General features: G+C 35.9%; 2 protein-coding genes across 4 annotated transcripts; one reads left to right on the top strand and one right to left on the bottom strand.

The window, feature by feature from the left end:
* The first annotated feature begins 371 nt into the window (after positions 1 to 371).
* Positions 372 to 14,837, top strand: SP1173. Of its 3 annotated transcripts, XM_053743774.2 has the most exons (16): positions 379 to 528; positions 1,496 to 1,667; positions 6,663 to 6,778; positions 7,494 to 7,632; positions 7,791 to 7,938; positions 8,376 to 8,480; positions 9,395 to 9,532; positions 9,758 to 9,950; positions 10,328 to 10,523; positions 10,667 to 10,918; positions 11,895 to 12,059; positions 12,443 to 12,654; positions 12,794 to 12,961; positions 13,221 to 13,412; positions 14,156 to 14,188; positions 14,500 to 14,837. In XM_053743774.2, exons 3-16 carry the CDS (start codon positions 6,715 to 6,717, stop codon positions 14,589 to 14,591), a joined length of 2,097 nt encoding a protein of 698 aa, XP_053599749.1. In that variant the 5' UTR covers positions 379 to 528; positions 1,496 to 1,667; positions 6,663 to 6,714; the 3' UTR covers positions 14,592 to 14,837. The 3 variants fall into 3 exon arrangements, with proteins under 3 accessions (XP_053599748.1, XP_053599751.1, XP_053599749.1); XM_053743773.1 differs by lacking the exon at positions 1,496 to 1,667 and having other exon boundaries at positions 372 to 528; XM_053743776.1 differs by lacking the exons at positions 1,496 to 1,667; positions 14,156 to 14,188 and having other exon boundaries at positions 372 to 528.
* A 1,624-nt stretch (positions 14,838 to 16,461) lies between these two features.
* On the bottom strand, positions 16,462 to 24,103 carry ADD1 (ADD domain-containing protein 1). Its single transcript, XM_053743772.1, has 9 exons — positions 23,843 to 24,103; positions 23,686 to 23,757; positions 22,902 to 23,152; positions 22,584 to 22,732; positions 22,207 to 22,408; positions 21,862 to 22,038; positions 21,142 to 21,336; positions 20,438 to 20,533; positions 16,462 to 19,821 (listed from the first exon to the last, which is right to left on the bottom strand). The coding sequence occupies exons 1-9, from the start codon at positions 23,925 to 23,927 to the stop codon at positions 18,229 to 18,231; spliced, it is 2,820 nt and encodes a 939-aa protein (XP_053599747.1). The 5' UTR covers positions 23,928 to 24,103; the 3' UTR covers positions 16,462 to 18,228.
* Positions 24,104 to 24,355: the final 252 nt, after the last annotated feature.

The raw sequence follows: 24,355 nt of genomic DNA, 5'->3' as shown, positions 1-24,355 counted from the left end.
GCAAACATACTTTTAATTATAAGTTTGCAAAATAATCTACCTACCATTTTAATATACGCACTGAAGCATCGTCGCTGCTTTTTAATTAAATTCAAAAAAGTTGTAAGAAAATAAAACCTCATGCAGTCTTGTAGTTGTAATATTTTTATCAATAATGACTTATTTATGCATGTCTGACCAAATGAAAATATGGTCGGATTTTTATGCTTCAATTAATTAATAGGTGTATACTGTATACCGACAATAGATTATGCGACATTTAGTTACATGCGAATAACATAATTCTAAATCATGGGACGGCGGTGGGCCACGGCATAGTCGGAGCATAGTCGAACGTCGAATGATGCCGCAAAACTCGAATTTGTTCTGCCAAGTCGGTTAGTCAGTTCAGTTTTGTGTTAGTGCGTGGCGGTGGTGGTGGTACGACCTCATTTCGTTTCTTTACGGTGCAACGTTTTAGATTTGTAATTTAGTGAACTTTATTAAAAAAATAAAAAGTGTTAATAATCTGTGTATCACACATTTAGCGTAAGTATAATTCAATAAATGAAATGAATTCTATATTTTTTCCCCAGGATTTTCACTAGGCGCGTTTCTTTTCGCCATCGGAAAGTAGTCGATTTCAAATAATTAATTCATATGAATGTGCCTGATAAAATGGGTTAGTAATTATATTCATAAATAGTACATCGTTACTTAGGTAAAATCACTACCTATTAAGTATTATTGTCACATAAAATACCTAACTAAACATAAAAAGATAACAAATAGTATAGTTGGAAGTTGAAAAATTGGTACTCTTCCCACTCTAATTAAATTATTGAAATGAACATAGGTACCTACTTGTTACTTATTTTAACGTTTACGGTAGGTAAATAAATACTTACATCAACAGGTGTTTTCCTTATAAGGAACCTACATATACATACAATATATATATATCAAAAAATACATATACATATCAAACAGGCGGCAACAATTTCTTAGAACTTATTGCATGGCAATAAAGTGTACTAAATCCTACCTATTTATCATAAATTTTGTAGAAGAAAACCATTTTGAGTTATCTTTAAAATTATGGGAAATGAGAGTTTTTTTGTACGATTTCCACAGTGGAGCGTCCTGGATCCAATGCGAGAATTTTAGTCTTAATGTGCTTAAAATATTACATTGTTCTATTTATTTTTCTTATTTATATTATCCAATTATTCTCTACCTAAATGTTTAAAAAAATATTGTAATATAATACAAGTGTAAATAACTTAAAACCACAGTAGGTGCCCAAACTAAACATAATAGTTTTCATCTTGTTCAATTCCTGTATGTGGGTACCTACAACCAATACCTGTTTCAATTTAGATCTAACAAACAAGACCACTATGATTGTCATTTAGCATAAAATGATCAATAGAAATAAAAGTATAGATGAACTGGTTATTTTTTTAGAACGAGGCTTTCGTATTATTATAACACAAATATATTTACGTGTTTATAGGTACGTAAGTATTGCAATATAATGTTGACATTGTGGCGAGGGGTGGAAAGTGATGGAGGCGTGCCGACCGACATAATCCAGGGTGCGGCTGTCGGACGACCTAATACCAAATTTTAAGGTCGCTTTAATTAAAATGAATGGTGTCACAAACCACACCTCCAACCCGATTCGAGTAAGTAATTAGCAATATTTAAATCTCTAAAGTTATGTCCATTGCGATTACCTAGTTCGATTTGACGAGGAACTTGAGGCATCTTGCCTTCTTTTTATTTTTACTATACTTACTTTACTATACAAAATACACCATAAAAACGGAAAAATCTTCGAAATCATTCGAACCGGAAGTCATACCTTTGTAAAAAAAATTTGAAATAAACTGCACCTATACTATAGATTAAAAGGTAATCATATAAATATATCATAATTTTATCCGCTTTATGGTTAGAAAAGAAATTTGAAAAGTTCACACAAGCTTTGTTGATGATGTAATGATGACGTCATATTCAGACCATGAGGCACGAAGCCGGTTCCACCAGCGATCGCGTCGCCATAGCCACCGACCTCCAATTATGTAAATGTGGTTCCACTCCTACACCCGTAAAATGTTTATTGTGTGCTCCTGCTCTGCTCAGTTATATTGTTTACGATGCAAAATGTTTATTTTATACAATGCCATCTGAATCTTGATATAGATATAGGTACCTCGGTTATTGTCTTAAAAGTTATATAGAACTTTATTGTGAGTCCGACTAAGTGGTCTTTTAGTAAATAGTGCGTCTGGGTAAAGCCGCAAAATAAGTACCTGTCTGTTTGATTGATACAAATATAGACCTACCTACCTAGATACGTTCAATATTATAGATAGGTATACATTTATATAATTTTATCTTTTTATAGACCAAGACATATCTGGTTCACGGAAAGCATAATAAAAACAGACCAACTAGTTTTTACACAAAAATAGAAGTTATTAACTGTGTTCAAGTCACGACTTCCGTTCAAGACATTGATAAAAAATTGCTGTTTCTTGTGGTAGTAGATGTATTAAGTAAGATGTGATATAAAATTGAGGATAGAAGCGAGACCATTTTTAGGCCTCCAATGAAATAATTCCCTCGTTATTCCTTGGACTTGTTGTACCTATCAGTTCCAACGAATTTAGCACTTTGTGATTTTTGCCAGAGTATACCTATGTAGGTAGTTACCATCTGAAGATTTCGGAAAGATTCAACATTAGGCTAGTGCATTAGGTACCTACTATTCACTACACTAAAACATGACTTACAACTATAGGTAGGTATCTACTTAGAAAAAAATAAGCCTGGATTCTGAACTCCGCAGAATCATAGGGATCTGTTGGGTACGGTAGTCATCTACTAGGATGGATTGGATATGTTCAATTTTATCGAAGAAGAATGAAACAATGTCCCAATTGACGGGGCAGCGGCACCTCTATCAGCAGGCAACGCGAGACGCGCCCACCTCTACTCTCCCTTGCACGTGGAAATGGAAACCGTCACGCCTTGGCCTTCGAGTCGTAACAGCGGACACGGCATAAAAGCGTTCGTTGAACTTTATAATTTCATCTATTATTTTATTTTAATGATTATGGTTTGTAAAGACAAATTGTTTATTAGGTACGTAGGTAGGTACCTATTATCAAAGTGTTAATCGGATTTGGGATAATAGGATCAGAAACTTAGCTCATAGGCCCGGATGTGGGATGGGTATTTATTATACCTAGGTAGATAGTGTGGCTTGGGTTGGTATTTGGTAGGTCACCAACGCCACGACGATACTTTGATGATACCCACGATGTAACGGATGTAACCTACCTCTGTCGTAAGCAGAAGCAGGTAGGTCTGCTTAGCAACGTCAAATCTCATCTCGCTCTTCATAGGTAGGTGCCTAGGTACCTGTTCGTAAAGAGAAAGAAAATTTGAAGATTATTTCGTTACCTATTATAGGTACCCATAGCCTACCTGTACCAACTTACCTACGTGACTTGAAAATCACGATCACAATCATTCATTGATAGAATTCGAAATAGTTTGAAACTACCTAGTCATCTGTATGCCTACTGGAACCATATACCTATAGACTTATTGGGTATCATTACGTGGTGTTATGTTGTGTGCGTAGAACTTTAGCTTGGTAGGTATTTAGGTACGATTCCGTATAGCAAGCAAGATATGCTGAACTCCCTAAGCCCTATCAATCATCCATTAGGTATAATTAGCTACCATCGGTGCCTTAGAATTTAGAATCGGTGCATGAATGCGTCAAAATATCGTGAAGTCGGGACGAGTTCATTGAGATTCTATAAATGGAACTTTGCATCATCTTTATGAACTTATTATCTGCGAGTGTTGAAACGTCGCCCACTGTCTCACGAATCGGTGACCTGCGCGCGAGCGACAGGCCTTCGGCATTTATAGCGGTGACGGCATCCATACAATCCCGCTCTAAGTATTTTTTATCGACAGCACATACAATGTCTGATACAGAAAAGCGTAAACAACAGTTGAACCATAGCCGGCGCAGATTATAAAATAGTGGCGCAGCTGGTAGTTACTCGTAGGTACCATACCTAAGCATTATTTTATAGGACCAAAAATATCTCCCAGACCAAAAAACTGACGATAACTCACTGTCTGTCACCATTCTGTCACCTACTGTATTTTATATACCAACCTACTTTCCACCAGAGCATTAACAGAACTATGGCGTTGGTATCCTAGGTACTAACATTAAATGCGAAAGTTTGTGGCGATGTATGTATGTTTGTTACTCTTTCACACAAAATCTACTGGCGAATTGTTATGAAATTTGGTACCTACATGGGTAGAATGTAAACTGTAATACACATAACGTACTTTTATCCCAAAATTCCCACAGGAGCGAAGTCCCGGGATACAGCTAGTCATCTATAAAATAGAATCAAAGTAGGTACTATATATGTATAAGTAATAGTATTTAAGTTAGGTATACATACTAATTTAGACGTATAGGCATTTAGATACCCACTTCTAGGTAGGTATAGTTTAATTACCTACATGTTATCTGTGCATGTTATATAATAGGTATCATATTATTATAATAGTAATTTGGTACCCAAGTACTTAATAAGCATAATGCATCATTCATCTCAATACGTTTATTGTAACATTTATCTTTATTATTCATACATTACATTACCATAATGAGTCACGTGACAACTCAATGTATCATGTCATGGGTGCAATTATAAGTATGTGGTTACGAAAAAGAAATACATATTAATATATTTTGAAGCATACAAATTACCTATTGACTCAGGTTACAAGTTTATCCGTCATCTCACCATGTCATCTAGTCCGAGGCCTGCTCCGTTTTCTGTTTTCTCATATCGAAATATGATGAGGATGGTTGAAAAAGAATAGACCAATCATATTGCGCCATTTCTGATATTGCAGTTTGACATTGCAGTTTGGTTGTCGTTGCGTACCAATTTCGCTGCGCCCACTGCTACTTAAAAGTTACAGCTGCTAGTAGAGGCATTCTTTATTTTTGACCGTTTCTAATAATTAAGGTGGTGCATCTAGTTATTCTTGAATTTCATGTTTCACAACTTTACCTAATATGCTTATTCTTGCCTACTTATACATGTAGTAGGTATACAAATTGTGGTTAAAAATGAAATGTTATCACGCACAATTTTACATACAAATTATGGTGTTGTAACACAAACACGCAGGACACCCTGCTCGACTAAACATGATATGATTCATGTAGATCTTAGCTTTATCTTTTCGTTACGGGATTCTCTTCTAGGCAATTATTGTGTAGCTCCTTGGTACAAAAATTAATAGGACTTTTCGGTTGATTGCCTTAATTGAGAGTTAGAATGATAAAATAAATTTAACCGTTCTGGTTGGATGGACGCATTGTGATAATATATTTTCACACGAATGCCCAAAATGAAGAGTTATTAGGTAAGTTGTGTAAATAGGGAAATTAGCTTTTGTTAAAGTGTGCTTTCCTCTCTTACCGTCAGTAAAAGTAATACCATAACTTTTTACAAATAAAGAGAAATTAATTCTTACATGGAATGATAATTAAATAAAATTCCAATTCTTTTTGGCGGTGTGCCACAGATACAGACGTGTGAGTTTGGGACGTAATGTTTATGTTTACACAAATCGTAACCCAAATACCTACAGTGAACGACACGATTACTGGCATAGTAACACACAACATTTACTACTAAAACCTTTATTTTAAACTGCTTGTAATAGAGTTTTCCTATAGCTTTTATAATTTTTATTCATGTCTGTATTCTTTCATCAACCATTGTAATAAGAAATAATTATGCTAGGTATGTATTTAATGACGGCGCCCTATATTTCCCGCCCTAGAAAGATTGCGTCACCACCACATCGATGGAAATAGGTACAAGCCTTCGCAACAAAACAATGGGGAAACTTAAATTTCGACTAGATTCTAGGGGCTTCACTTCCCATTTGATTTCGGGCAAATAAATTACTTAGCTGCAAGCATCTGTTATTGATCATAAGTATCAATTTTCATTTTTGATCGTCGTTATTGGCTAGCCTTTAGACTACCTAGGTACATGTTTATGTCGATGCTAATCATTGCTGATTAACATTTTTATTATTTGTAATATACATCTACGAGATCGATCGGTGGTAAATGGCGTTTGATCACATACGCGAAAATTACCTACACCTGCCTATCTATAATAAAAACATTTCTGATAATGAAATGATCGCATACATAAAAATTAAGAGCGATGTTATGTTAACTTTGAAGTCGTCTATACCTAGATTGTTAACGTCTAGACGTTTATAGAGAATTACACTAGATGAGAACACAACTACAACAATAGATGCCAATGCTTGTGAGCTCGTGAGTGCCACTGTTAGCGAGTCTGTAGAGCGACAGTCACATGTGGGCGCGTAAATAAATGGCCCTGGCCCCAATACGTCCCAAATCCTAACTAACTAGCTTTTGATTCTTTTCTTTTGAAGTTGAAAATTTGATAACGTAGGTATAGCTGCAGAAATTGCAGAACAAAGATTAAACCTAGGTAACTAATAACAAGTTTTTCTGTTACTTATCACATTGTACATCAGCATGCTGCATTATAATTTTGTTTTTGTTTCAGAACAAAAATGCGTTGTAGTACCTAGTTCTTTTCATCAAAAAGATCATCCAAAATGAAGCAGTGCGTGAACAAGAACCTCATCACGCTGAAATTAGTGTTATTTTGTTTTCTCTCAGGTAATGTGTTACTAAAATCATCATTATGATTAAGTATGACTTCTTTTAAAATACTTTATTTTCCATTCATTGATTCTTTGCTCATTTATGATCTCATTATCTTGGTCGTAAAGTACCTAGCTATCTAAAAAAGTTAACTAATGGCATAGATAAATCGCTTGACACGAGAATATTTCTGCTAACGGTACTACAGTTTGATTGCTCTAACAAGTGGAGCTGGTTTATGCGTCTGTTCCCTGCTAACCGACAAAAAAGTTGTTTTATGGTCGCTCTGCGTCGTCACCAGAAACGTCGCGGGCTCCGAGCCGTGACAAGCTTCCTTCTAAGGAGCGGCTCTGCAGTGCCGAATGATTTAGGGACCATTCACCTCGTTCTTGCCACTGCAATGCACATTATGATGTATATATAACTTCTGACCTATAAGGAAGAAACTAGCTAAACTTACAATAGGCCTTCTGACAAATTATAGAATAAATAAGTTTATAAATTTTTAGTTGATTTTGTAACTGATGAATGGTGTATTTCATATACACCATTCATGTGGTTATTTCAAAGGTAGAACCGTCCATTTATCGCAGACAAAAGCAATACGACGGGAATAGTTAGGTAATTTCTATAAATATTTTTATCATGATGAACTCATGACTCTTTAAATACGAGACGACAGATGTTTATTAAAATTCAGCACACAGAAGTTTAATGATTTTTTTTGCAGGCGTAGGATGCATCTTTCCATTCCTGCCACTACACATGCTGTCCCTAGGGCTGGACCGGGGAGAGGCCAGATTGATATCTGCCGTCGCGCCGTGCATCGCTCTTCTGGGCCCAGCTTTATTGGGGCCTTTTATCGATAAGTATGGTGTAATTGTAATCATAATGCAGGCTACGACCACAAATTATGATAAAGAAACATTACAACGCATTTATAATGAGATTTCAAAATTTTACGTACTACGTAACTAGTTACAAAACTCGTAAATATAATAGTAGCTTTATGCAATTTTGGTTGCAGGTTATCTGTGGGGCGAGGGTCGACAGGTGGCGGTCCGACACCAAGTGGTTCTGGTCGACTGCTCAGGATAACCACCGCCGTGTGCCTTATACTCAGTGCTCTCTTTTACACCCTGTTATTGACTGTGCCGGCTGCCGAGCGGCACCAGGTAAGGAACCATAATTACGAAAGCTTACGCGTAGGTGACATCATTAAGAAAATATTTCAAAACCAACCAAGCTCGATGCCACAGTTCCTTTCAACGTGACTTCAACATCTGATGTGGTATCTATAAGAATTTATTTATTTAAGATGAGAATGACGAATACCTACTGTAGCATATTAAATGTGTAATAAATAATTATGACTTTAAGGGAAACAGTATCCATATGAACAACAATATTACAGACTATGTTTTATAGGACCACGCGGACTATAAAATACATACCTACTGTCGCAAAGAAAATAGATCTGACGATACGACGGTACACACAACACAACAATTAACCCCATAGAAAACTGAAAACACATGGCACGGTGTTTCGAATGCAGGATGTAGTCGTAATGTAAACTTGGTACAGTTTATAACTCGAAATATTTTTCCAGGCGAGACGGCCAAATGTTTTGTTCATGTGTGATGAGGACAGCGCTTATGTCATCCAAGAGGTGTGCAAGGAGGACATGAGATGCAACCGGTGGTCGGGCGAGAAGGTAACCATCAAATTGCAAAATCCCCCTCCAAATCCACACAGTCTCCAATAATACTGTGGTTTCGGGGTCAGACGACGCGATTGTTTATTTCTTTGCTCGCTGTAAACCAGTTCCCGATATGGCACTGCCAAGGGCCATGGCCTGTCGTTATTGCTGTGTTAAGATAAAGTTGGAATTACGTGCTTTATCTTTCGACAATAATATATGTATAGCTGACGAGACCTGCTTGATACATATTTATATTAATCTCACGGACAAATAAAAAAAATGTTTGAAGTTGAACTTCTAATGGGAGCGACAGACTAAATAAGAGCAATAATGCTAAAGCTTGTAGATACAAGCTTTAGCATTATTGCATTCATTGTTATACAAAATTAAGTATTTATTACATTACAAAATAATTAAAATGTACACTAATTTAACGCCACGCGTCGTCGTCGTAAGTACGCGCCTCGATCATTCATTACATTTCATTTCTATATTGATGTTTTCCGCGGTGCAAGTCATGTGAGACAGCGGCACTTTCGTGCAATGATTATTGATCAATCAACTCTTAACTTCATAATTGGCCTTGTGGTTATAGCCGGTAGTTATATAGCTGTGGTGCCATCAACTAAACACATACTTACATGATGAAGTAACTATAATTTTATTATAGTTCCATAATGTTAATTTTATATATTATGTGGAATAAGTACCTATATGACAAAGTTTTACGTACGTACATATTTATGATAATATATGCATTATTTCGACATAGGTGTATAACTATAGTATATTAAATAATTACCCCATAAAACTCAAGGAAATTATGAAAATCTGTCTGTAGAATACCTAGGTAATCAAATCAGTATTGAATCAAGAGCTAAATATTCGTCATCTTGTAAAAAGTACCTACTTAATTTTATTTTCAGACTGGTGTGCTAGCATTGACTTCTTGTGAATATGGATGTGCCGACGACAACATGACGTGGGTGAAAGAACCATTCGCAATTTCCGACACTTACAACGACTCCACACCCGGCCCGCTCTTCACTATATCCAACACTACTGTATGTAAAAAAATCTAGTTGCTTAAAAATCAAAATCTCGCTGTGAATTACGCTTACAGCTTCTCGGTTTTGTCTCAAAATTGTTTTTTAAATTTGATTAATTGTAAAAGTGTCAGTTGACCTTTCGGTCCATTATTGATCGTCGAAAATTCACTTAATCGACTTGGTATTTAATATCATGCATTTAGACTTTATTGAGGGTAACAAAACTCATTACTGGTACAGTGGCAATCAGATGGCTACCCGGATGATGACGACGAGAGTTACGAAGAGTTCCCACCGCACTTGTGCTACAACGGCCTGTGCACTGTATACATGCAACATGAGGCCCGACTGCGATTGCCACTATCCCTCCTGGCACCAGACCCACTAAAAGACAACACTACGTCAGATGCTGGCTGGTGCACTTACAGGACGAGTAAGTTTTTTGATAAATAAAGAAAAAAATCTGACCCTCCTGCTGCGCCGTAAGCATCGGCTGCACTGCGTAGTCATCGCTACGAAGAACGGTGCTTAGCTAGGTGATGGAATGAAACTGATGGTGAAATTATAGCACCCTGGTGCATAGCTCCTGTATAAAAAGTACTTTCGGTATAAAAAGTACTCTATGTGTATTCCAGGTTTCTACCCGTGTACTAAATTTCATCTCAATCGGTCCAGTAGATTTTGCGTGTAAGTAACAAAAATACATCCTCACAAACTTTTGCATTTATATTATTAGTAGTATTGGCCTACTATTATAAAATTCGTAGAACTATGAAATTAATCATAATGTGTAATTTCGTTATTCTGTAGGCGGTGCGTCAAAATGCACGGTGCCCCCGCAGAGGCTGCGCGAGCTGACCCTCAGCAGCTCGGAGCCGTGCCGCCCGGCCGTGCGCTGTCTCGTGCTGGACCCGTACGACGAGCCGGACGCCGTGCTGGCCGACGCCGAATGCCGCCGCGTCGTCGGTGATCCTGCTTATACTTTCACCACCTACTTCATTTTGAGGTGAAGATCTAAGTAATACCGAATATTTCCGTTTAATTTAGGTGATTGTTTTAAATTGGACACTTTTTCACTTTTCGCAGGATTTCGGCATTGCTTCCACTGAACCATCTGAACTTATTAAGGAGATGATATTATCTTTTCAGGGTATTAGCAGACATTTGGCCTAGCGCAGGGTTGGCTCTCCTAGGAGCGGCTTGCGTAATCGCCACCCGTGAAACTTCCCTGGGCCGCGGGGACGTGGGTCGCCAGCTAGCGTTCGGCACCCTTGGCCTAGCGATCTTCCCACCACTGGCCGGGTTGGCCATGGATTCAATGCCTGACAACCCTTACTTGGTCCCATTCACCTTGCATGCAGTCTTCATGCTGATTGGAGCCCTCATTCTGCTGGTTGACAAGTGAGTATTTTATTAAATGATGGTTGCAATTTTTATTCGTTGTATACTTTATACATATTTGTCAGTTTCTGATGTATTTTGCATGAAATTAGTAACGAAGTACTTACTAATTCCATTGTATTTTGTTTACTTAGCAACATCGAGATAAAAATAAATTAAACTGTCATCAGCCCATCACTAAGCCCCACAAAAAAAAAACAATCCATATTACACTTGCAAAAGTAATTATTGAAATGAAATGCACCCTCGTTTACAAGGAATTACTTTCCATAGCTGCAGGACTTTTTTGGCAGAATGATTAGGGACCGTTGCGTGTAGACAGTCAATAAAGAAAGTAGGACACGCAATGTTCGGTTGGGTATATCATATTACAAACCTACTACACAGACTATCACTGCTGGGAAATTTAACGCGTTTGTTGGCAATGAGCGTTATTACCTACTTACTTAATCATTGAAAATGTTAACATGTCAGGTACCGTATTCAAAGTTATGTAAGGCATAGGTAAAATATAAACTTAGGTTAGGTAGGTATGAATATTTCGACAGACGTTTACGAAGGAATCTTATTAATTTCCGATCGAGTTGATATTTTAATGTTTATTTATATAGTACTGGCTTCCTTACTTCAGTCAAACTATATATATATGCAAAATTCAAGAAAATAGTTGAGTAGATAGAGCGTAAATAGGTACAAACAAACTTACTTTTGCATTTATAATATTGGGTCATTAGCAATGATAGATAATGTGCAGTTCCATGTATGTTACTTACTTTTTCACGCAAGAACTTCTAGGTCAAATTTCGATGAAATGTAGTACAAATTCGGATAGAACATATAGAATTTGAGATTGAAACCTGAAATGACACATGTGGTGCTGCTGCACCATCTGCACTGCTGGTGCCGCTCGGGTTAAGTAAGGTGTCTAACCGAAAAGTTCAGTGAACTGTTACCAATACATAGCTTTGATTCGCAGACACATGCCATTGTCGACGCCGGAATGGTGGTGGCACACGGCGACGGGGGCCCTGGCGCTGCCGTTCAGCGCCGTACGCCGCTACGGGGCGGAGACCGCGGCTGTGTTCGCGGTGGTGGTGCTACTGGGGGTCTTGTGGAGCGGCATCGACACCTACCTGCCTTGGTAATGCTTTGAATTTCATGTTCTCTTTTGGATGTATTCCTTTCTCTTAGATGCCGTAATATTTCGGTTGTTGGATTGGAATACAAGAATAAAAAGTCTCATTAGTTACGTTAAAATTTAATGAGAATTTCTAAATAGGTATTTAGGTACTGTAACTACTTGGGATGAAAATGTATAACTAGTTACATCAATGTAATATCTTCAATGGAACAGAACAATCTATTGTGGTAAAATCAAAGCAGAGGAAAGTTGAAATACAACCACAAAAACTAGTCATTATCACAGATACATAATACCCTACGTTATCAACAAAAGTAATTTAGTAAGCTGACAAAGAGACGAAACGAAAGAAGTCCTCACAAAAAAATACTGTAATTTACCAGGACAATCCAGGACATCCAAGAAGAGGCATATACTCACTTCAACGAGTCGCTATCAGCCACGGAGGACACGGCTACGAAGGTGGGCCTGACGCTGACGGTGGGCGCACTGCCCGCCGTGCCCGCGCTGCTGTGGGCCGAGGCGCTGGTGGACTACATCGGACACTCCAACGTCTTCATCACTGCCTTCACTTTCTACTGCCTGCGATATATTGGTGAGAATTAACGCCACGTCCTCGCTTCATTGGGTTAAAACCATACTTAAACCTTCTTCAGGAATTACACTATTGGTGAAAAGTGTAAAAAAGTCCGTGACTCCTACCGAAATAAAAAGGTTTTTTTATTTATTTCCAGGCCTCGCCTCGGGCACCGACTACGACTGGGTAGTGGTGTGTGAGATCTTAGAGATCTTCACATTGAGTCTGGTCTGGGTGACGGCCATGCTCTACTTCAGGCATCTCGTTCCGCGCAAGTACACCGCCACCGGACAAGCATTGCCTGTAATCGCACACTTCTGTATAGGTAGTTTTCAAGTTATATTCTTTGGTATCATACCAGATGGGTATGGATGGATATGGGTCACCGGATTGATCAACCTCTTCTTAAAAATAAACATTTAATTCGACGACTTTTTGGCATGTTGCAGTTAGTTTTCCATTTTATACACTTCCTACCCGATAAATATCATCAGTGAGCAGGATTCCTCAGGAGGACGTAAGTAGTCGGGAAAATGTTCAGATGAGATAAAGAGAGCATTGTTCACGAAATTCTTTAATTTCAGGTCGTTGTATCGGCGCGATCGTGGGCGGAATGGTGCACGGGCGGCCGCCGCTGGAGTCGCAGCGTAGCGTGTACCGCGCGCTGGGCGTGGTGTCGCTGCTGGCGGCCGCAGTGTACCTCGCGCTGTACCACCTGCTGCTGGCGCCGCGCTGCGCCGCGCGCCCCGCCGCCCCCCCGCAACAACTGTTACAAGGTAACTCATGTGCTGTGTACCTCGCGCTACCACCTGCTGCTGGATGCGCTGCGCCACGCCGCCCCCCGCAACAACTGTTACAAGGTAACTCATGTGCTGTGTACCTCGCGCTACCACCTGCTGCTGGATGCGCTGCGCCACGCCGCCCCCCGCAACAACTGTTACAAGGTAACTCATGTGCTGTGTACCTCGCGCTACCACCTGCTGCTGGATGCGCTGCGCCACGCCGCCCCCCGCAAGAACGGTTTCAAGGCAGGTAACTATATTCCCTGCTCCGCACTCCACGCGGATTCGGCATACATCAGCCCGGCATAATAAAACTGGCTTTAACTGCCCACTGTTTGATTTTGACTCACAGGTTTGACATTAAAACTTACACGGCTGTAACATTTTGTATGAAAAAAAATACAAAGTGTAAAGTTTGCTAAAATTACTCATGGAAGTGTACCATTCTTCCTTAATAGGTAGACGCTTTAATTGAAACTTCCTTTGATTGTGTAATTAATTTCGTACAGCTTACGTTGTGCTTAATTATATTTTGCGCAATTGAGTTACATACAATGTTACCATATACCTGACATTTTACATCTCAGTATTTAACCACCAATACTAAAAGACTATGTGGGGTCAGCTGCAGCAGTGTACGCCCAGTGTGTATACGCTCAAATTTGATGTGTTATTTGGAAATATGTGCTTATGAATTGTGCTGATTAATTTGATGCTTTTAACTTTTTATTTCAAAGCTTGCACTGTGGACGGCCAGCTAAATGCTAAAGGTACAGTAAGTAGTCTAGGACGTCGCATTACGTAGTAGTTTATTATACTGTCAGTAAAAATGTACCTAACTTAGGCCTCCCTCCATGCACCACGCGTGAGTGGTAACTTTGCTTTTTGAATAGGAAACTGTTTTGGTTTACAAGCTTTTATTTAGATTCACCTGTCTCATCTGTCAGTAATCAAATCTTGCAAGTTGTTTACATACACTTTACTGCAAGGGAGTGATTATTTATTTGTCACGCGTTGAATGCTACAAGATGTCTTGGTCGACAATAAAAGTTTGTGTCATAAATGTTTTTTATTTTCATAGGTTTGAACGCGAACGGAGGTTCCAATGGTACATACTCTCCGATGCGGGTATATCACGAAGAAAGATCAAGAAAAGGACATTTCCGTTACTAAGCCTAAACTATAAAATTGTTATTCCTTGTTAGTTTTTGTGTAAGTCACGCTAAATGTAGGTTTGCAGCTAGCATAATATTTTCTAATCATTGATTTTTTATTAATAAGTCCCGAATTGTGATATAATTTGTGCTTTTTAATTCTCTTTTTTAACTATATTTATTAAATGTTCTTTCAGAGTTAATGACGATTGATTGCATTTTTAATTATTTTTAATAAAAGAAGCATTAGCTTCAAAGTACATTATGTTATGAATCTTATTTTTATTTGCGTTCCTGTAGTGCTACGTGCTACCGATTAGTCGAACTACTGGGAATGGAATATTTCTCACCCTCGACATTATATACGATACGATATACCGATTGTATCATGGATAGTTACAAAAAATTAATAAATCTAACATTTTTACAGACACCTGTTAATAAAATATATGAATTGGTAAAGGTAGGTAAATGTGGTAAGCTAAGACCCATTTGTCAGGTTACTTTTCGTCAGAATTAAATAATATGCTGTTCTTTTTCCGACGAAGACGGATAAGACGTTAGTTGGCCGGACTGCTCTGTTAGGAGTACTTACTCCGCGAACATCTATCTTAAAATAACACTTACGTGAGTAGCTGCGTAATGGCTGTACGTACACCACGTGGACCACCTACATATACACCACGATGGCCAGGGCGCAACACAATAGAATCCGAAATAAATATTACCTTAATATATTATATATCAAATATGTGTACTAGCTGCGCACCCGGGGCTTCGCTTCCGTGAGAATTTCGGACTAAAAAGTAGCCTATGTGTTATTACTGTTATTTCCCGTGTTCAAATTTCATAACAATCCGTTCAGTAAATTTTGCATGAAAGAGTAACAAACATACACACATACATCCTAACAAATTATTGCATTCATAATATTAGTAGGAAGTAGGATGTTACGGCTAAACCCTGAAGTGACTCTAGGACTAGCGAGTCCTAGAGTTGAGTACGCCTAAGTGCAGCCGGACATTTAAGCACTATAACCCGGTCTAACCATCTGAGACCGCATCGGTATAGCCGGGATGATAACGGCTATACTTAAGTCTGGGCTGAAATAATTAGGCTACACCTAGGCATGCCTTCTAAACCTATGCCAATGTCCTCGCGATAAACGGTACCTGGAATGGACAGGGCATAACTAGGCTTACCTCTCCACCCCAACAAGAGCTTTTGTTGATCTAATGTCAATTATTTATACTGTGCAAGGTGCCATTTAAGCAAATCCCTTTTTAATACATACTTTTTCATAAAATAATAATAACACATTAAAAAGCCGATGTATTATTAAATGAAACTTGTAACTAGGGCTAGTTTATAGTTGTACGAAAATTAACTTACATTTAATTTTATATGTACATAACACTCTAATGCCAACTATTTATACATATTTTTTCGTCATTTCATATATCAAGGATATCAAATGCTACAATAGTTTTATTTGCTTTGCGCGCACTTGTTTATACACTTTTCTATTAATTTTATTTCCATTGAATATATACAGTGGACATTATCTATGCAGAGGCAAATATTAAATGTATCGATTTTTAAATATCTTTTCTAATTTCGTAGCAACATTACAATGCAATCAAAATATGTTGACAATATTGTTTTTTAAATCCTACGGTTACAGAAAAAAATTGTCAATTTATTCTTCAGTAGACAATAGAAAATATTTGATCATATAAGTTTGCTGATAGCAAACTTGCTATCATTAACTATGAAGACACTACATTATTGTATTATCAATTTACTATCGTATCGATAATTATATAAAGTCACTATTGTATACTATTTCAAGGAAGTTGAATATAATTAAAAAAAAAAAATAGCACCTATCATTTTTTCTTCCACTTTATTTTTTATTTTTTGTCAAAAACGAGATTTATTCCGTGATTGCATTGAAATTGAATGAAATTGGAAAACTTTAATGAGGCACAGCCTGTCAGTACGTTATTTAATATAACATTCTTATTTAAAAAACATGTCCTCCTGATTTATTAACAGAACTTTTTCATCGCATGGCCAATAACTTTTGTACAATAAATATTTATAAGTAGACCTTATTCAGAATAGGATTCCATGCGTGTTATTAATTTACAATGTTGCAATGATCGACTGTATTTTAACAACTTTTTATTAATTTATTACTCACAAATAAAATAATTCCTTTAGTTCTGAGAGTTCTTTCTGGGATAAAGTGTAATAAGTTTGAACAAGTGTCGAGGAGGTCTCTTTTTGATTTTTAAAATCCCTAGGCTAATTTATGTATCGGTTCTTAATATTTAATGAATAAAAGGCATTCATGGATAAGGACTATTGAGATATCAAATATGTACTTACACCAAAATCACATACTCGTTAATGACTGTTAAATAATTATAATATGTATGTACTTTATGGAAATAACTAGTATTCAAATAGCACGAAATTAAAAGAAATGTCTATTAAAGTTTCCACTTCAACATGAATGTTAACACTGGTTGCATAGACAACCTTTATTTTTATAAAAAAATATAAATATGAGTTTACAACCAATGAAAGAATAATTAATAAAAACAAAAATAACAAAAACATATAAACTTTTTTAGTATGAACATATACACAATCTATTACATAAATTGCAGTTCAACGCAAAAATTAAAAAGTTTGTTTTTAAACATAATGTGGCTGTTGATTTTAAGAGAAAAAAAAGTAGGCTCATGTATGTTGGCCCATTTGAATTGCTTTCATTGCAATGTTCAGATATTGGCTCAAAACGTCTCTTTCGCAAAATGCCTCTTGTTCGTAAAACGTCTCTTTCGCAAAATGTCCAGTGTCTTTCCAGAGACTTAGAACAAAATTTAATTTTCGAAGTAAAAATAATAAATATTATAGAATAATTATGATGTTATAATTTTGGTACTGAAATAATTAAAAATATGACATCATAATTAGTCTATAATTTTAATAAATGATTTTGCTTTGCAAATCAAATTTTATTCTAAGCCTCTGGAAAGACGCTGGACACTTTGCGAAAGAGACGTTTTGCGCCTGAGCCCAGATAACACACAAGTATTTTAAAAACTAGCATCACACATTGGTTCACAATAAATGGCCATCATGATAATATAACGTCGACGGTGATCAATATCTCCAGAGTTTTTTTTGTTAAATTTGGTTTTCATAGTCTAAATTAAAATTAGTTACATTTTTTTATACAATTGTTTTGAATTGTAGTGATTTTTGACAAAAAAACTCGGTCAGTTTCCTCACCGTCGATAAATACTATACGTTAATTCTAAACAAGCTTGTTTAGAATATAGTGATTACATTGACCCCACTGGGCTCAATGCACCCACTTATTACTAATGTGGAATGCTAATATCTAAGAGACAAAATATAACAAAAACAAAGAAAAGGTTGATTGACATTTCGATATATTCCAATAACTGCAGCTAACATACATTAGTCAATACACTTTAACAAACCCAAAATAAGATGGCTTCAACATAATATACTTAAATATCTAATAAGATATACCTATTTTTTATATATATTTAAAAGTAGTTCTTATATACCAAAGGTACAAATATTTTAAACCATTAAGACTCACATGAAATGATTTATGTACCCAGTATTTCTTCCTTTGATGTTTCTTCACTCAGCAAATTATCTATCATTTCATCACTCATATCAGTGTCCTGTATTTTACCTACACAATCGACTTCAGTTCTGTCACCATCCAATAATTGTTTCTCTTCGTCATCTTCTTTCGAACTCTTTTCTTTTGCGTCTCCCTTTATTTCTACATCGTTAACATCTTCATCTTTATTCTGGTCCACTTCAACTGAACCAATGCTGTTTTCTGTCTCTTTATCAATATTTACTTCACCATCCATAGGTTCACCATCTTTTGTTTTATCTTCCATGTCAGCGTAATTTTTTTCCAAATTATTATCATTGCCTGTTATTTCTTCTTCTCGGACATTGCTTAAGCCCTCTTTTTCGTTATCTCTGCTATTTGATTTATCATCGGTTGACACTGTGTCCTCTTTTCCAGTTTCTTGAGATGTTAGTTCTCCATTTCCGGTTTCCTCACAATCTGTTACTTTGTCATCGTTATTACGATTCCCTTCATCACAATTCTCGTTTTCAACTACAGTATGAGAAGTTTCTGAAATATTATCATCTTTTTTTTCTTCTAAAGTGGATTTTTCTTCATTTTTAGAATATTCCTTGTCATTTATGTTTTCAACACTGTCATTGTGATCACTACTCACAGTTGTAAGGTCTACATCATGAGTTTCTTGGGAATTTGTATCATTTATATTTGAATCAACTGAATTTTCATCAATAAATATTGGATCGTCATCTTGACCATCATTTAATATTTCAACATCATCATCATCATCTTCACTTGCATTAGAATCCACACTTTTTTTCTGATTAAGATATTGTTTCATTTCTTTATTCAAGTTTTGCCGAATTTCATTAAATCTCGTAGATGAGGTGTGTAACAAACGATCCATTGACTTATGAATACTTTTCATTTCGTTAATAGTGCGAGTTCGTAAATACATAGATGTAGCTTCTTTTTTTAACTTATGTAATTTTGATAATGAATATTCCAAAGAATCTACAGCATCTAAGAGATTATACCTGAACCACTCAACAGGAACCTCTCCATCATATGATCTAGAAGTAATCGAAATATTTGAAATAGCATCAGATCCTTTTGTCTTAGTTGATTTTGGTGTACGAATTCTGTTTTGATTTAATAATCGTGGACGAGTTGTTTTGGAGACTGGAGGAGTGGTTTGAGTAGTAACAGCACTTAATTTGGCTGCATACGTAGCCCCTTTCGATGCTACTTTACCAGGCAAATTTTCTGTGACAGCAACAATTGTAGCTGAATAGCCTCCTGGCATAGCAGGATTTGCATTTATAGCGAATATACGCCCGTCTGGCAACCGATACATTTTGTTAGAGGACAAAGTTTGCGGATCGACACGAAACTTTAAGCCTCCAGTAGCAGCATTTACAGTAACATCATTTTCTGTCATTTGTATAATGTTATCAGAGGCGTCAGACAAAATAGATTGGTTTGTCCGAGCTACTAGTGGTGGAGGCGTATTAGAATTTACGTTTACTTTTGGTGTAGCAACTGGTCCGGGCGTAATGCATTGGACATCATCATCAGTATTGTCTTCTGTGACCTAAAATGAAATTGTATAATAATTATAACTCCATTATATCCCCTCCTCCTATCGTCAGGGTTTAAAAATAATTAAATACCCCCATTTAAAGAAGTGTTATGTAATCATTTAGAAAAATGTACATAGGCATTATAAATACATACTATCAGAAATTCTAGCTCTGTAAAATGCATTTCAATAAATTCAAGACCATCAAACATCACAATGATATAATATAGTAATTTTTGAGTTCGTCGCTTCAAATAGTTCGCAGTGGTGGGGGACTTGTAGTTTATTTAGCTAGTTGTTGTTTGAGTATTCATTTATTTATTAATAATACACTAGCAGCTTAGAGCTGCCTGTATATCAGAGCACTAATTCACTACAATCACATTTTCTAATCATATTCTAACGTTGAATACCATTCATTCATAGGTAAGAGTCATAGGTTATCATCTTATTATCTATTATATCAATCTTGAAACAGTGCCCACTTCTTTCTTTTCCACAATTTCATCTGAGCGTGTTTACAGTTTCATTCTTGGCTATGACGCACTGAGCCCAGGGTCCAGTTAAAAAAATAAACCTATATATATAATAGTAATTTGTAAATAAATTTAAAAAATAACTAAAATACCTCGCACAATGGCTCCAATGGAAAATCAGGAGTGCAAACAACATCATTTGGAAAGCCATTGTTACCAAGTGATGTAACTGCTGCCATATCCAATCCCTAAAAATTACAATAAAACCCTTATATGCTATTATATGTGCATTATACAATAATTACGAACAATAGTAGTATACTAAAATAACGGCCCGTTCCAGTTTTGGTGGGTTAAAACCATAATAAAGTATACACCTAAACCTTCCTCGGAAATCATACTATCTATTGGCGAAAACCATACAAAAATCCATCAGGTAGTTTTCAGTTTATCGCGTTCATACAGGCAGTCTGACAGACGCAACAGGAGGACTTTTTTTAAATATGTAAGGATATGAGTAAATTATTTTTACTTTGATGTGTACTTTTATTGCCTATAGCATTTATATTAGTCTCATACAAGTTAAACCTATATCATATGTCATCGAGATTAGTTACAGATGAATTTTTAATGACCCTCATTACAATAACTATTTATTTATTTGTTTTTATTACTTAATACACGCCCTGACGATGAACGGAATTTTTGATTTCTCATGAATAGAATCTCAAGAAATAATTCTTTGCATAATGGATATTTTTGTAACATGTACCATGTATATAATATATGTCAGTCACAGATGACGGGATGAGTCCGTCAGAAAATCTTATTTCTATAAATTGACATTGTATTTTACCTGTGTTAGACTATCCAGTGATAAGTTGATGTTATCGTTATAAAATGAATTGACATTACTAAATCCATTAAAATGATTTGTCAGTATTGGCATTGGTCTTATATTTACAGGCTTCGAGCGACCATAAGTTGCCATAGCAGTCTTTTTTTCTATAGTGGGATACCTTACGGGTGATATAAAATTTGTATTGCCGATCTGAAAAAAAAAACTGAATAAAGAAACATAAAATAAAAAAACTATTAGTTATTATTAGTTTATTATTATTATGAAATGTAGTTATGTAACAAAATTGTAGTATGATAACAAAAATTGAAGGCACTGTAAGCATATTTTTTAAATAATTAGATTTCATAGGTGTAGTTTTCTATCCTTTATTCTTGTAGAGTGTGTTATTATAGTATAGTAGTATATAGTACACTGTTGTCAGATTTTATAATGTTGCATAAAGGCATCTGCAATGACATTTATGACTACCTACCGTCATCTAGTGGTTAGTACTTGCATACACCCTAGTGAACTAATCAAACAGTGCACAGTCGCAGCTTACTGAAAGTTGCCAAAATATAACAGATTGGTTAACATTCAGACAGGGGGAAATGTAGGAGACTGACATGCTGTACCAACTCCACAAAGTGGGATAAGGGTAGGTGGATGGATGTTCTATTAGTGATATACAGAGGAGGAACATACTGATTCTATTATTTAGTAGACAATACACACCTTCATCTTTTTGTTTGCAGGAGATATTGGTATTGGATTCATTAATTTTGCCGGTCCAGGTGCAATATTTACAGGTTGAAATTTCACCTGTTTTGGTTTAGGACTACATGGACGTTTTTGAGCTTTCTTTTCTTGTTTTCCGATAGAATCATCTATCATTGAGGCAAACTTTTTAACCTAAAATTAAAAACGTACTATGTTACTGCAATTTTCTTTATAATTATCAAATTTCTTTCTACTTAATTTAAACCTTGAAGGCAACTTTTGGGGAGTAAATTCAGTTTCAGTTTTATCCTTTCAGGTGCCAGGTAAAGAGAAGAACCTAAAAAACAAAGTGTCAATTACCTGTATTGTTGGTGGAATTTTAGTAATTACAGAAGATGCAGTAGGTTTTTTAATATCTGTATCCTTTTTCTCATCAATTTTCTTCTTAGAATCATCCTTCGATTTTCTCTTTCCTTTATTTCTGCAGCATTCAGAATGATCTAACGCACAATCCTTTTGATATACCTCTTTCAAATCTGGATCTTGAATGGCGTATGTTATTCTGTAATTGAAGTGATTTCCATATAAGGCCAGTCAAACATATTCATTTAGAAAAGGAGAATGATAAACAAAATTATACACAAAAATATAGGCATATTTTATGAGGTCCCAAACTGAGAACGCTCAAGGATAACGGACATAAAGGAAGGTAGAATTGTCACAATCAACTAACTCACTTATTTTTCAAATCACAATATCGCAAAAGTGCCCAACATAAAGCTCGAAGATCCCAGAGACACTTTGGGTTACACTTGAAGCACTTCCAGTCATCAGTGTTCTCAATTTCTTTTATTTTTGACATACCTAAATTACGTTTAATGCATTTCTGAAAAAAAATATTAAAAAGTTGTCAAGCCACCATTTCTTGATAACTCATTTAAATATTTACCATGTTATTCATATTTCATGGTTGCCATCTAAATGTTTTCAATTATATTGTATCATGTGTAAAAACAGTCCACAAAATAATAAAAATAGTATTTAAATATACTTACAGCACAAAATACATGTGGACAGTCTGAGCAGCAATAAACCTGGCCGCCCTGGCCACACCATCTGCAGTAGAGCTCAGAACCATCATCACCTTTGTCAAACTCCCCACTGTTGTAAAACGTATGACATGTGTGACACACCAAGGTGCGTAACATAGGATGCGCACGCATTCTGTTTTCATTCTTTGCAGAGCATCCCAAGTGACGGTCACATGCTGTACAATGTAGTCGGTAAGATTGTACAACTTTTAAATCTAAAAAAAAGACTCAAATCAGTAAGATGGCTAGAATATTTTAGTTTATTAGTTAACATCAGAGTTTTAAAACTATATATATCCCTATCAATTAATATTTTAATCTTACTAATCTGAATTCAAATTTTTTTTGACAACCTCTGTAGCTGGAGATCCTGAGTTTAAACCCTGGTTAGGTCAAGATGGAAGATGATCTTTTTTTCATTCTCCTGGGTCTTGAATGCTATTTGTACTATATAGGATCAAAAATTGAAATCTATATTTAAACTTCTAAAAGCTACATCTGCATCTGATGTGCATAAAATTAATTGCATCTGTAAAAACCCTGGTACAGACAAGTTTGATGCTGCGCCTTTAAATATAATTTGCTTATGTTTGCAAAATGTACAGAAACTTTCATAATTAAGATGCAAGTTTTGAATTTTTGAAATTTTTTTTTCGGATAATGTGGTTGTTTGGTCAAGTATATGTTTATATAGGTGGTATATATGCACGAATTCTATCGGGGTTATCATCAAAATTAAATACACTACCCAAAAACTTATTCTTGTAGTAATTTCTTTCTTCGAAAATGATATCTTCGTCAAAGTCCGTATCTTCAGGTTCTGAAATGGCACAAATTTGAACATCTAATAGGTGTCATGTAATTATTGTAATAATAATACAAAAATATAGAGTTTGTTAACTGACTAGGGAAAGGCGGGAATACATCAGTTGACTGAACCGGCTTCTCTGGTTCATTTGTAGAGCCTTCACTGTTGGCAGTTTCGCCCATTGTGAAAGCTTATCTATAATTTACAGTGAGTCAACTGATAATAGAAAAAAAAATACAATATATTAAATGAACAAGCAGATTTCAAAACTGTCACAAAACTGTTTCGATTATTAACCGTTCAAATAGGAAAAGATAATTTAATAATAATGCACAAAGTGATGCCTCAAGTCGGCCATTTTGGCATTTATATTTATTTTAAAACATCGTTCATTTAGTTCCTTTTAGTTTACTAGTTCGTTCTTTTTAGTCCTTTTCACTGTCCTGCATGTATGCATGAAGCTATGGATAAAGGCTGATTATTGATGCATAAGATTATAATCACTTTTCCTTTACACGGTACCATTGGTTTTGCATTCCAGTTAATTAATACTTCGACATCAACTGGCACGGAGTGCGCGGCGCGCAATATTTCCTATTTTTTACAACAA

This window comes from Plodia interpunctella, chromosome 4, assembly GCF_027563975.2.
Source record: "Plodia interpunctella isolate USDA-ARS_2022_Savannah chromosome 4, ilPloInte3.2, whole genome shotgun sequence".
Taxonomy (NCBI): Eukaryota; Metazoa; Arthropoda; class Insecta; order Lepidoptera; family Pyralidae; genus Plodia; species Plodia interpunctella.
The sequence above is the reverse complement of the archived record's forward strand: the minus strand, read 5'-3'. Positions and strand labels throughout refer to the sequence as shown.

Coding starts and splice junctions, on each gene's coding strand:
- ADD1 (XM_053743772.1), bottom strand. CDS start 23,927: ATGGGCGAAACTGCCAACAGTGAAGGCTCTACAAATGAACCAGAGAAG. Junction 23,153..23,685: donor CTACAAGAATAAGTTTTTGG/GTAGTGTATTTA, acceptor TCTTTTTTTTAG/ATTTAAAAGTTGTACAATCT. Junction 22,039..22,206: donor AAATTCCACCAACAATACAG/GTAATTGACACT, acceptor TTTTAATTTTAG/GTTAAAAAGTTTGCCTCAAT.
- SP1173 (XM_053743773.1), top strand. CDS start 6,715: ATGAAGCAGTGCGTGAACAAGAACCTCATCACGCTGAAATTAGTGTTA. Junction 8,481..9,394: donor ACCGGTGGTCGGGCGAGAAG/GTAACCATCAAA, acceptor TTTTATTTTCAG/ACTGGTGTGCTAGCATTGAC. Junction 12,060..12,442: donor ATCGACACCTACCTGCCTTG/GTAATGCTTTGA, acceptor GTAATTTACCAG/GACAATCCAGGACATCCAAG.